Source organism: Rhinopithecus roxellana, chromosome 12, assembly GCF_007565055.1.
Source record: "Rhinopithecus roxellana isolate Shanxi Qingling chromosome 12, ASM756505v1, whole genome shotgun sequence".
Classification (NCBI taxonomy): Eukaryota; Metazoa; Chordata; class Mammalia; order Primates; family Cercopithecidae; genus Rhinopithecus; species Rhinopithecus roxellana.
This window is the reverse complement of record NC_044560.1, coordinates 127,447,958-127,462,718: the sequence shown is the minus strand read 5'-3', so window position 1 is coordinate 127,462,718 and position 14,761 is coordinate 127,447,958. Positions and strand designations below refer to the sequence as shown.

The following is a 14,761-nucleotide window of genomic DNA, read 5'->3' as shown; positions in this document are numbered from 1 at the left end:
AGTAGATAACGTTTGTGAAAGTAACAGTGTCTCCTATTCATAGTAGATGCTTTAGAATCTTAATCTACCTAACTGTGGCTACTCTCATCTATTATAAAGTTTACCTTTGTAAGAAATAATTTTAATGATGATTACTGTTACTATTATTTGGATTATTTATCGAGATAATTCCTAACGTCAGATTTCATTAGCCTTTCATCAGCATGAGCCTTATATTTTTCTGTAAGTTTCTTTCTTTTGCTCAGAATCCCACACAGCAGATTTTCATTTGCTGTCATCACATTCTTATTTAACATAAAGGGAAAGATACTAAGCTTCCCTGAAATTTTCCTTTGACAGAATTTCAAAGATTGGTTTGTATGTTGTCTTTACCATAAAATTTTATCTTTCCTTTCCCTGGTAATTGTGAGTATTGTTAAACTCAGTTCTTTCAAGAACTGACTACCAAGAAGGTAGTCAACAATTTAAGCTCTTTAATCATTATAGTCATTTTTGGTAAAGCTAACATGTTGCAAACCATCAATGGCTACTTATACCCATTGTTTTTATTATACTTATTACCTTGTTCAATTTCAGTTTTTAGTTTTAATTATTGCATTGAGTATCCAACTATGACAGAAGACACATTTAAGAGACCAAATGTCATTTATTAGAAGCAACTTTTATTATGGCAAAAGGGAAATAATAATTTTCTATATGAAAAGCCACAATGGACATTTTCTGAAATATAAACTAGAAAGAATGCATGTGAACTGAATATTTTTCTATCTCTTCATATGGCAATTATATGTTATATGCTGTTAAATAAGGGCTTAATATGAGAACACATTAAGGACTTTAAAATTATCTATAGAACAAAAAGAAAACTTCATTTCAGACCTTTTCCTTTCAAATGGAAGAGACTATCCATTGTTCAGATTAAAACCATACAAAATATGTAAGAGGAATTTTGTCATTCTGTTTCAATGAATTTTTTTCTCTGTATTGTTGAACAGTTCAAAGTTAATATTTCTCTTTACATATATCTATGAAATAAAAAGAACAGTAAATCCATTTTCCTTAAGCAAAATACAATTCTGTTGCAACTTCGTTTGAGATAGGCTTGCACATGTTAACAGAAATCTGCAATAGCAGTCTGAAAAATTAGATATAATCATCCTAGCCTTTTTCAAGTGTAGGGAAGTAAAATTTTTTGATATTTTAGATGCTTTAGGAACTCCACAACGTAAAGTACTCTTTTAGGGAATAGCATTTAATTTTTGTCTTTGCTGTTCACATAGACTAATTATGCCTGTCTAAAATTTAAGAAATCTTACATTAGTGGATATCTTAATTGATCAGATTTTTCTCCTCTTTTCAGAGAAAGCTTCTTGCTATCTACCTCCACCATGATGAAAGTGTATTAACCAATGTCTTCTGCTCACAAATGCTTTGTGCTGAATCCATTGTTTCTTATCTGAGTCAAAATTTTATAACCTGGGCTTGGGATCTGACAAAGGACTCCAACAGAGCAAGGTAATACTGTTGTTCACAAGTTATAAGTTGAGCTTCTATTAAAAAAAAAATCATTATGTTTGTCATCATCATAAACATTTTTCATCCTCAGCATTAAACTCTCTGCCATTGCATTTTATTAGACAAAAGCTGCTCATTGCAGCTAGCACATGCAGTTATTTGCAATTGTGAAAATATACCTTAACTTATAAAAACTTTTTAAATTCAAGCATAACCTGAAAATAAAAATATATTTCTCATCTTATTTTTGCAATGCAACAGACATTTCTAATATATTTTTGAACTTTTAGAGAAAACTAATGTTTTTAATGATGTTCAGAAAAGGCAAAACAAGTCTAATATATAATCTTAGTAGTAAGTTTATTTTTTAATAACTTCAGTGAAGAGGGCAGGACTTTCTGCACAAGTCCAATGGAGTTGGTAATAGCTTAACTCTAGCATATGCTAATTGATGTAATCGCTTTATTGCACACATTCTTTTGCACACAGCCAACAATACATCCATATTCTCAATAGGGAAAAAAATTCCTTTCCTAGTTGTCAGGATGAGTTTACTTAGTTTGTTAATCATAGTATCTGTAAGTGATTAACAATTCTTCATATTTTGCCTATTTCAGTTTCCCATCTGAAATATATTTCATCATGTTTAATTACACATGTGTCTATAACATCCCATGATGCTACTTTGGGTGTGTTAACACAATCGTAATCGCAGAGTGCTGGTTTATGAATGGAAGATTAAATTAATTCATTTCAAGGCAAGCATATTATAGTTACCTAATTTTAACGATTATAGAACAATTAGAAACCATCTGATTTGTCTTTTTGTTACTTTATGGCTTACTGAATTTTTGGTCATCATTCAGAGTTTGTTTTATTTAATCTGAATCAGAAAAGAACACGATTCTTTCCTTAAATGTGAAGCAAAATAATGTTGAAGCTATTTCCTAATCTAATACTTCATTTCTTTAAGCAAATGGTTAGGAAATTTCATGAGATGACTTCGTTTTGCCTTGGAAATGTTCCCTGCTATACATTAATAAAGAATCTTTAGCACCTGTATTTGTTTAAATTAAATCAGGTTATTATTCACACTCAGTTAAAGGTGATGAAAAGCAGTGCCACAAACAGATAAAAATGCCACATCGAAGGTCTTTCATGAGGCAAAATACAGAGACTGGAGACTTGGTTAAATCTTTTGCCATTCACTGGCAGTAAGGAATCTCCTCCTTTCCTTTTATCCACAACTTGATGGAGAAGGAAACACTATTTCTAAACCATCTGTAGTGGCTAAGTTCAGTGGGCTACCTGCTGTTATTTTGTTCTATCCTCCATTTAATTCCTTAGTTCCTTTTATTTTACAATGACAAAAAATTGCAGTGTAGTTTCTTTTGAAAAACAGTGTTTGAGGGTTTTTTTTTTATGACTGGCAATCAACAGCCATATAATTGCTTTGTTATGTTTTACTAAAGAAGTCTGTTAAGTAGCACAACTTTGATACACTGGTAATAAGAGTTTGCAGGTTACAGAGACACCTGTGGTGACCAAAGCGACAGAAGCTGCTTATTAGCAAGAGCCAGTACAGCTGTGTCCTATTAACTCCTTATGACACTTTTTAAAAAACACTAAATAAAGGTGTTGTTTAAGGCTTTAGAGCTATTTCTCAATGAACTGCAGAACTGACTATTAAGTATGATAGGATATTTCAGTCTACATTTTGAATTAAGTATCTGTCATGAAAATTTGTAAAAGGTAATATTAAAGATTGAAAATAGGAACATCTAGGAATTCAATTTAATAAACATTTATAGGAACCACAAATGGGGCAATAGGGGAATGGGATGATTTCTATAATTTAAGATACTTGACATACTTATTCAAAATCTATTAATAGTTCTGTCCATATTACAAATGTAAAAGGTATTATATTTCTCTATTTTAGAGTAACAAAAGATAATCACTGGGTACTGAGTTTAATACCTGATTGATGAAATTATCTGTAAAACAAACACCCATGACACCAATTTACCTATGTAACAAACCTTCACATGTACCCTCCAGACATAAAAGTTTTTTTAAAATATCAGAAAATTAAAAAGCAAGTAATTTTTTAAAAAGTAACAAATAAAATTACATAACTACTTTTGATCCATCATTATTATCGTTAAGGCAAATGGGAAAATACACATTTTATAAACACAAGGTGAAAATTCATTAGAATGACATATTCCCAAAAAGGGGTTGACTTTGACATATGAAACTGTAAGATAATTGATTAGGCTGGTTTATTGCTCAAAAAAAAGGTTTAGGCTGGGCGCGGTGGCTCATGCCTCTAATCTCAGCACTTTGGGAGGCCCAGGCGGGCGGATCACGAGGTCAGGAGATCAAGACCATCCTGGCTAACACGGTGAAACCCCGTCTCTACCAAAAATACAAAAAAAAAAAAATTAGCCGGGCGAGATGGCGGGCGCCTGTAGTCCCAGCTACTCGGAGGCTGAGGCAGGAGAATGGCGTGAACCTGGAGGCGGAGCTTGCAGTGAGCGGAGATAGCGCCACCGCACTCCAGCCTGGGCGACAGAGCGAGACTCCGTCTCAAAAAAAAAAAGGGGAGGTTTAACTTAACCACAATTTTCTTGCCACCTATCATATCATAGACTCATCAAAATAAAATTGTCTAATTGGGTTTCCTACTGTATAATCTTTCTGGGATTTTTACACCATATTTATCCAGAGGTGTTTATCATGAAAACTGATTGTGTCACTCATTAGATGCTTTTAACTTTGAGTAACAAAACCTCAAGCTTTCACTCTCGATTCAGTAGATGACTGCTTGCACTAATATTTATTGATCCATGGGGTACATGTCAAAAAGTATTATGCCATCATTTGCATATTGTAAGCTGAAATGGGGACATATTAATATATGGAAATACAGAAGAGATTTCTAGGCATCACAAGTAAGTTTGTTGTTGTGGGTTTCCTTTTAACTGTTATTTTTTTATGATAGATGTAAGTTTGGAAATAAATTCCTGGTTAATAACTTGCCTGGTCCCATATCTGGTTAACCTAGTTCACACTGGCCATAAAAATTTAGAGAGTCCTGGACCTGTAAGCTATTTGGATGTTTTCTTAGTGGTTTTCTAGGGCTACCACCTGATGTTATAGCTGAGGATGTTGATATCCAAAATAGGAAGAGACTTGCCAAGCAGATATACTTTTGCTTAAGGATTACTCTGATTAAGTCTATAGAGGCATTAGTTCTTTAGTCACAGTTTACTATGGCTCTCTCATGTGTATAGGAGATAAGTGAAGGATATAAAACTAAGTGAATGCTTTGGTGAAGTCACCAGAATATGAGTATCACTTGCTAGTATAAATTAAATTTCCTAATTTCTCTAACAAATTGGAATAAAGAAAAAAACATTTCTATAAAATGTCATAACCCCTGTGATGTTGATGATTTGGATTTTTACACCTCTTAAATGATTCTCATTACCTTCTTTCTTAGTTGAATACTTAGATTTTCCAGCCCACTCTGTATAAAATATGTTGGAATAATTCTTAAGTTGATCTTAGAACATTCCAAATATGAACTGAGACATGAAACTTTAGCTGTAATGATGAATGTCTGTCATCTCCCCTACTAAATTGTGATCTCCTGGAAAGGCTTATTCATTTTGTTGGTTTCAGTAAACATGGCACTTTTTTAAATTCTAGAAAAAAGAAACTCAGAAAGCATTTAGCAAATAAATATATGCATTTATTTCCATCTAAGAATGTTGCTTATAATTTCAATATTGCATATCTAAATAGGAGGTTTTTTCCTTGGAAAATATTCTGCAGTCTTCTGGGCCACGATGTCTAGTTGGATTTCAGAGCCATTCTTAAAGCAATGACAGGAAGCCCTTGGTAGTCTTGAGAAGTGCTAAAGGTATAATTTCTTTTTTTTGAAGAGACAGGGTCTCGTTATGTTGCCCTGGCTGGAGTGCATAATCATAGTGCACTGCAGCCTGAAACTCCTGGCCTCAAGCAATCCTCCTGTCTCAGCCTTCCAAGTAGCTGGAAGTAGAGGCATGTGACACTATGCCCTGTTCTAATTTCTGAAATATTGGTTTGACCAGTAATTCTGATGGAAATAGTAGGATTTACCTGTAAAAGAAAGAGCCAAAAACAGATAGGTAACAGTAAACAAGCAGATCCTGTAAATCACTTCATAGTTATACAGGATTGTTTCCAGGACCTCCTACAGATACCCAAATCCACAGATACTCAAGTCCCTGATAGAAAATGGCATAGTATTTGCATATAACCCATGCACATCCTCCCGTCTGCGTTAAGTCATCTCTAGATTACTTATAATACCTAATACAATGTAAGTGCTGTGTAAATAGTTGTTATACTGTATGTTTAGGTGATAAAGACAAGAAAAAAGTGTACATGTTCAGTATAGACACAATTTTTTTCTGAATATTTTTGATACTTGGCTAGTTTAATCAACAGATGCAGAACCCACAGATGCAGAAGACCAACTGTGTTTGTTATGTTTGTTCGTTGAATAACACTGAATAATATGAAACGGGAATGGTGCTGTCATCTGAGAATGAAAGGTGGAACAAGACACAATCCTAACCCTCAAAACACTCATAGTCTAGTAGGCAAAACAGACATAAGAGCTAATATATAATATGAAGTATGTATAAGGTACTTTAGGCGTATAGATGAACTTTATACTGACTTGCTGTACACAACGGGGTCAAAGAGGGATTTGAAAGAGATGATATACAGAAAGATGAAGTTAGAACTTTACTCTTTTCTATTTAGAGATTTTATATTACCATAGTAGCATTCCTAGTCTTTTGGGTAGCAGATTTTACTATTCTTTACTAAAGGGCATTGGTGTTTAAAACCTCATAATTATGTATGGGGAACAAAGGGTCAGTGGTTGAAATAATTGAGGAGAGAAGGAATAGAGAGAGCTGGCCAGCTAATATAATCCTCTATAATCTGAACCAGATTGAGAATTAAGGTCAACCAGCCAGCATGGACAAATCCAAAGAAGTTGTTTTGTTAATGATTCATCCTAGCATTGGCATATGTCTACAAGCAGACAGTGAGCAGGGATAAGATATTCTTTGGATATATATCATGTAGAAAACCACCGTAGATTTAACTAATACAATAAAAATATTGTTAGTACAATGTATTCTTAATGAATGAGTGCTTAGCTATGAAAGAATAATTTCTTAAAATTCAGGACAGATATCACTTCCAGGAAGCCTCGCCTCTCCCCATCCTTCTCTTGCCTCAGTCAGGGTTAAAAGGCATATTCTGTGTGCTCCCATAATATATCTATACTAACTTGTACTAATAGCACTCATTACATTGTATGGTCATTGTCTATCTCCCTGCTAGGTTGTCAGCTCCCTGAGGGAGCTGTGTCTGTAATTCCATTGCTTTACACAACTAACTTCCTTCCTTCCTTCCTTCCTTCCTTCCTTCCTTCCTTCCTTCCTTCCTTCCTTCCTTCCGTCCGTCCATCCTAGATGGTGTCTTGCTCTGTCTCCCAGGCTGGAGTGCAGTAGCGCAATCTTGGCTCACTGCAACCTCCACCTGCCAGGTTCAAGCGATTCTTCCACCTCAGCCTTCCGAGTAGGTGGGACTACAGGTGCATGCCACCATGCTTGGCTAATTTTTGTATTTTTAGTAGAGATGGGGTTTCACCATATTGGCCAGGCTGGTCTCGAACTCCTGACCTCATGATCCACCCACCTCGGCCTCCCAAAGTGCTGGAATTACAAGCATGAGCCACTGTGCCCGGCCATAATTACCTTTTAAAGAGTAAGTACTATATTGATAATAAACAAATAATCTCTAATAGGCTTATTGAAAAATAACAAGAGAGTACTAATTTGGGTAATGGCAAGAACATTGGAAATGCAGCTACATTCCTCTAGTTGTGTGATCTTCCCCTGTAGCCACTAATGGTACTAATATATGGTACTAAAACCTTCATTCTCCTTACAGAATGAATTAAAAATGTTCAGATTGGATACTTGGTCTACTGCTGGCATTGTAGGGTCTCAGAATATGATGGTGTAAGCCCATGTGCCTCAGGTGCTCCCAGGCCATCTGGAAAGTGGCTTGAATTCCAACCCAGATGAGTTCATCCTGGTTCCAGAGTTTCTTCCCCAGACTTCACCAAGCCTCTGTGATACCCCAGAGGTAATTGGTCTCCCAAATTGGGCCATTCTGGGATGGTACTGAACCTTCTACAATGGTGGGAGAATTGATTATAAACCTGTCCCCAGGCCCGGAGTGCTAGACTGGCTACATGGTGGAAGAGACCAAGCATTCAGACATGTTCTATTAGAACACCATCAGAATTAACCATAAATAGTACTATGTAAAGCACCAGCACAGTGAGTATTAATCTGTCCCTCCATAAAGGCTGTGCCCTCCAGGCTGAGCTGTGGATTCTTAGCTGAAGTTGCTTCATCAAGGAAAGCCACATCACATATGTGACTCAGTGAACCGCCGGTATTAACCAGTAATAAGTGGGTTAGCGGGTATCTCTTTTTCTGCATAGGAGGGTCCACAAAGCAAATATAGATGCTGGTTTAGATTATCTAATTTTAGAACACTTAGAATCAAACATTGAATTTCACTGGAATAGTGCGAACTGGGTAATCAGCTAGCTATGAGTGCTGGAAAATGAATTGCTTATGTAAGTACCTGAGATGAAAATGTTTTGCACATCAGTGTACATGCTACTAAGTGTTAAATCAGGCATTGCACACTATTTCTAAGCAGTGTTCAGAGTAGTTGTAAATAGTTCCCCAGGAGTTGCCAGTAGTGCTTGGGTTACACAGGTTGCATGTAACATATACATAGCATTGTATTAAATTTTGTACACACATTTAATACCAATATTCACAGACAGAATTCTGTGCCTATCAATATTAGCTTTTGAACTTAATGCCCTTGGGTGTGGTATTTCAGGTCACTGCAAACTTCCGCTGCTGTGCTGACAGGTACTTGTTAGGCTTAATATTCAAGTGATAGTTTTCCACATTACTTAATCTTTGGCAAGAGTTAATTGACTTAAAGCACTTATTATCAGTAAGCTGTCTTCACATGTACTTTCCATCTCAGTAATTAGCCATATTCACAGTGGCTTACCCTTAATTCCAAACTACTCAGTGGTTCATGCCTGGCTGAAGCCTTGCTGACCATGTTACTCTAACCCTATACTTCCATTTGATCCTGCAAATATAGCCCAGGTGTGGAGTCTGCATGGGAGACACAGGAGTATTAATTTCCAGCTGCTACCCTAGGTACAAATATGGATTCTGCAGAGGTAGCTGATAAAACAGATGAACATGTTGTGGTCAGGGTACTAAGACTTCAGGAGCGCCTTCATGCCAGATTTCCATATAATTTTCCCCAAACTTCTTTATTCCCTTTGTGCAACATTTTCCTCCCAGTACTTTTAAAGGAAGTGTATTGCCATCCTAAACATCCCAGGTCAAGGGTTTAATTAATGCTTTAAAATGAAGGTTCCAAAACACCAGGAGAGTTTGTCATTTTCTCCCTGGTTTGTTTTGTGAAGAGGGAGGAGAGAAGGTGAGGAGGAACCCCCTCCTGTTCCATGATTACATCCTACCCACTCATTTTCTCCTTTTCTCTTCTGCTTTTGATTTTTAGTGGCGGTCTTAACAGAATGTCAAGATCAATTTGCAGCATGGTTTAACTCAAGGTTTGCGTTCTGCCAGCAGCAATTGTCCCTGCAAACAATGCCGTGTGTTCTTGTAACTTCAGAAGCTTTTAGAGAGATCATGGCTAGGGCAGCATCTAATGACTTTATTAGTGTAGGGTTTCAAAATGGGCTCAGTAATTGTTCATATCTCTTTGTCAGCAAGTCATAATTACTGCTCAGCATTGTCCAAGGGTACACTTGTGAATAGTTTCCTAATAGTACTGAAAGGAAAGGAAAGGGGGAATGGATAAAAGTGATGGCCTCTTACAATTGAGAACAAGCCAGTCTCTATGTAGTTGATGGCTAAACTCTTTATAGTACATTCAACATTCTTTTTTTAAAACAGATTATCCTTTTTTTTTTTTTTTTTTTTTGAGATGGAGTCTTGCTCCGTCACCTAGGCTGTAGTGCATTGGCATGATCTTGGCTCACTGCAAACTCTGCCTCCTGGGTTCAAGCAATTCTCCTGTCTCAGCCTCCCAAGTAGCTGGGACTACAGGTGCTTGCCACCACGCCTGGCTAATTTTTGTATTTTTAGCAGAGATGGGGTTTCACCTTGTGGGTCAGGCTGATCTCGAACCCCTGACCTCAGGTGATCCGCTCGCATCGGCCTCTCAAAGTGCTGGGATTATAGGCATGAGCCACCTCGCCCGGCCAAAATAGATTATCCTTTTAAAAATGTTCTTTGAGATAATTTAAAATTACCAATTTATGAGCCTTTTTTACTCTGATTTGGATACTTCCCACACTCCTACCTAGTACTATAGTTACAACTGCCTGGTTGCACATGCATTGTATTTGAATCAAAGCATTTGTTTTTTAAAAAAAGAGCCCATTTTCCTCTGCACTAATCTAATTAATGCTATTCAGGAAATACGCATTTAACTCAGATACAGCTGTCGATAAATAGCCTGTGAAAACTGTTGTCAGAAGCTAAGATACAAAGGTGGTATTATTGGCAAGCCATTCCAAAATAATAACATTTTAAGTTTCTGTCAAATTCTATTTTTCTCATGCACTAGATCTTTCTTATAAGTCTGTTGGTGTTCTCCTTGGTCATCTCCCAATTACTCTGTGTTTTGAATATTCTTTGAATATTCTAGGTATCTTGATTATGAGAGTCACAGAATTAAAAGAATCATCACTGTCTCAAGATGAAGTTTGAGGTTAATTTCAGACCTTTCTCTGTTTGTGATCTGTTGCTGAATCCTTCCCCATTCTGTAACCTGTCTCCCCACCCCCACCAGTGTACTCATGTGTAGTTATATGCAAATAGTTACTCCCAATAGCTGGTTATGCTTGTATTTTAGAACATACAGTTTTTATATTGATATAAAACATGAGTAATCTAATGAAACAAATTCCAAAAATAAGATAAATATCTTATTCTAAAAATAAGATAAATATCTTATTCTAAAAATAAGATAAATATCTTATTCTAAAAATAAGATATTTGGGCTGGGTGCGGCAGCTCACACCTGTAATCCCAGTGGTTTGGGAGACTGAGGCAGGCGGATCACTTAAGGCAAGGAGTTCAAGACCAGCCTGGCCAACATAGTGAAACCCTGTCTCTACTAAAAATACAAAAACTAGCCGGGCATGGTGGCACATGCCTATAGTCCCAGCTACTTGGGAGGGTGCTTGAGCCTGGGAAGCGGAGGTTGCAGTGAGCCAAGACTGCACCACTGCACTCCAGCCTAGGCAAAAGAGCAAGATGCTGTATGTGAATGAATGAATGAATGAATGAGTGAATGAATGAATATTTATGAAGTGAAATGTCTTATATATATGCCATCATGTATTTTGCTTTTCTTCTTGCCTGAAATTAAAAAGGTCTGAAAAGATTTGTTTCCTTAACTGCTCTCATTAATAATTTTTATATTGACGATATTTTAGCAGACTTTTTACTAAATCATATCCCCTATGCCATTGAAATTCGTAGCACATTTCTCTTCTTCTATAAATACTGATAGTAAAACAGTCAGAGAAATTATAAAAGAAACATGTTAGTTCAGTGACATAAAACCACGTAAGTAATTTGGTTCCTCTGACATATTTTACAGTGTTTGCTTGTCAGTCTACATAGATGCCAAAAGATATTTTAAAGCCCAAAAATCTTAATGTTCTAATCTGCCAAATATACCACCAAAAACAGGAAAGTTTCTATTAGTCTGGAATTGGAGAGTAGGGTGGAATCCTGTTTCTGATGTGTTCAGGTAATTATTAAAGAATGGATTTGGTGTCCTTTCCTCAAGAATATGTTTGTGTCTTTGTACTTAACAGCATTATGGTAGTAGAGGAGTGACAGATAGTTTTGTATTATTCAGAACAGAGTTAACTATAAAGACTTTTTAAAAGCCATTTGACAGTTTATCTACTATTGACTAACTCAGTCTGTAGCTACAGCAACAGTTTAAGAATCCTAAATAGATTGCTTTCATGTGCTTTTTTTTCCCTCAATACATGATGAGCACCAAGAAAGTCCTTTTCAGCAAATACTTTTCTACACACCTCAGCTAAGGAAGGAATGAGGCAAGGGCATGTGAAAAATAAAAAAGCCTTGATTGCCATACCTCAAATCTGAAAAATTACATTGCCCAGTCCCAGTAATAAATGAGCTACTGGATTCTCTGAGCAGCTCTCAAATAATTTACTGTCTCAGCAACAAATTTTATTATGTGGCTATTAGGAAAGCTATGTATTAACTTGTTAGTTCTTGAAGCAGACTCATATATATTAAAATGTGTCAGTTGCTGTTCTTAAAGAAAACTGATTTTCTATTTTATTTTATTTTATTTTTTTATTTATTTTATTTTATTTTATTTTATTTTATTTTATTTTATTTTATTTTATTTTTGAGACAGGGGTCTTGCTCTGGTGCCTAGGCTGGAATGCAGTGGCACAGTCTCAGCTTACTGCAGCCTCAACCTGCTAGGCTCAAGCAGTCCTCCCACCTCAGCCTCCCAAGTAGCCAGGACTACAGGTGCACACCACCACATCCAGCTAATTTTTGTATCTTTTTATAAAGATAGGGTCTCACCATCTTGCCAAGGCTTGTCTCAAATTCCTGAGCTCATGCAATCTGTCCACCTCAACCTCCCAAAGTGCTGGGATTAAAGGCATAAGCCACTGCGCCTGACCAATTTTCTTTTTAAATTTCAATAGATTTAGGGGTACAAGTGGTTTTTAGTTACATGGATGAATTGTATAGTGTTGAAATCTGGGTTTTTAGTATACCTGTCTTTCAAATAATGTACATTGTACCCAATAGGTAATTTTTCATTCCTTACCTCCTTCCTACTTTCCCCCTTCTGAGTCTTCAGTGTCCATTATACCTCTCTATAGGCCCCTGCATAACCATAGTTAGCTTCCACTTGTAAGTGAGAACATGATGACCTCCAATTTCATCCAAGTTGTTGCAGAAGACCTTATTCTTTTTTTATAGCTGAGTTGTGTTCCATTATATATACACACACTATATATATAATATATACACATACCATATATATATGTACACCATGTATCTATACACATACCATACGTATATATACCAAAATTTTTTTTTTTTTTAATGAGACGAAGTCTCGCCGTGTTGCCAGGCTGGAGTGCAGTGGCGCAATCTCGGCTCACTGCAAGCTCCGCCTCCTGGGTTCACGCCATTCTCCTGCCTCAGCCTCCCGAGTAGCTGGGACTACAGGCGCCCGCCACCACGCCCGGCTAATTTTTTGTATTTTTTAGAGACGGGGTTTCACCGTGGTCTTGATCTCCTGACCTCGTGATCCGCCCACCTCGGCCTCCCAAAGTGCTGGGATTACAGGTGTGAGCCACCGCGCCCGGCCCTTACCACATTTTCTTTATCCAGTCATTGGTTAATGGGTACTTAGGTTGATTCCATATCTTAGCCATTGTGAATTGTGCTGCAATAAACATATGCATGCAGGTATCTTTTTGATACGACCTTTTTTTCCTTTGGGTACTCAGTAGTGGGATCGCTGGATCCAATGGTAGATCTGCTTTTAGTTCTTAGAGGAATCTGAATACTGTTTTTCATAATTTACATTCCCACCAACAGTGTGTGAGAGTTCCTTTTCACTGGATCTGTGTCAACATCTATTATTATTTGACTTTTTAATAATGGCTGTTCTGACTGGTGTAAGGTGGTATCTTGTGGTTTTAATTTGCATTTCCCTATGATTAGAGATATTGAGCATTATTTCATGTTTATTGGCCATTTGTATATCTTCTTTTGAAAAATGTCTGTTCATGTTGTTTCTCCACTTTTTAATGGGATTGTTTTTTTCTGGATGACTTGTTTGAGTTCCTTGCAGATTCTTGATAGTAATCCTTTGTCAGATGTATTTTCTCCCATTCTTTTGCTATGCAGAAGCTTTTTAGAAGCTTTTGGGTTTTATTTTGGGGCGTGTGTGTGTGTCAGGGTCCTGGGGGGTGTGTGTGTGTCTCGGTCTGTCACCTGGGCTGGAGTGCAGTGGCACAATCTCGACTCACTGCAACCTCGACCACCTGGGCTCAAGTGATCCTCTCACTTCAGCCTCCTGACTGAAGTAGCTGGGACTACAGGCTCATGCCACCATACCCAGCTAATTTGTTTTGTATTATTATTATTTTTTTTTTTTATTTTTCATTTTTTGTAGAGAATGGTTTCACCATGTTGCTCAGGCTGGTTTCCTGGGCTCATGGAAAGTATGATTTTCAATACAACTGTTTTCTCATTGTTTATGCAGACAGACAGATGTCAGTCATCATAGAATGTAGAGCAATTAAGAAGTAAGGCTCAGTCAGGCTGGAAATATGAAAAACAAGATGATATTAGACAAGTAGTGTAACATTTCCAGATCTTTTTCATCTATGAAAAGAGGGTGACTCACCTATTTGACCTGAGACCTTTGTCTGTAATATTCTGACTTGGATACAATTGTTTTCAGTAGAAAAATGTGAGGTAAGCAAGGGTTCATTTTTAAAATAAATTTTGGTGAAGTTCGATATAATATATCAGATTATAGCATAAGCATGCTACCCTTACCAGTTTGTGATAATCTGATCAGAGTGATTTTAGTGAGGTGTAGTGAAGAAGACGACAGGAATTTTCTACCTCTTTCATTTTGTAACAAAGAGTATCTGTTAAAAGTTTATCAGTAGCTAAAAGCAAGACTATCGTACTGCTTTTTAAAAATCCAAACTACATAATGACAACTACAATAATTAATTAAGTACCTTCTTAATTATATTGTCAGATACTATATAAATGCATGAACTTAACTCTCTCTCTCTCTCTCTCTCATATATATATATATATATATATATATATATATATATATATATATATATATATAATTTAATCTTTTCCACAATTCTGCAGGGTAAATAGCAAGATCCCATCTCACATGTGAGGAAACTGTGTCTCAGAGAGGTTCTGTGAGGTCATTGCAGTGGCTATACCAGATATAAATCCCAGTGCTACCTGTGCTTTTC

The 14,761-nt window shown here is 36.5% G+C and overlaps 1 protein-coding gene across 1 annotated transcript in view; it reads left to right on the top strand.

The window, feature by feature from the left end:
- Positions 1-14,761, top strand: part of FAF1 (Fas associated factor 1) — a 522,933-nt gene that overhangs the window by 397,332 nt on the left and 110,840 nt on the right. The window contains exon 13 of the mRNA XM_030912634.1: positions 1,361-1,515. Within this exon, the coding sequence (XP_030768494.1) occupies positions 1,361-1,515 (155 nt within the window). The remainder of the gene's footprint in view (positions 1-1,360; positions 1,516-14,761) is intronic.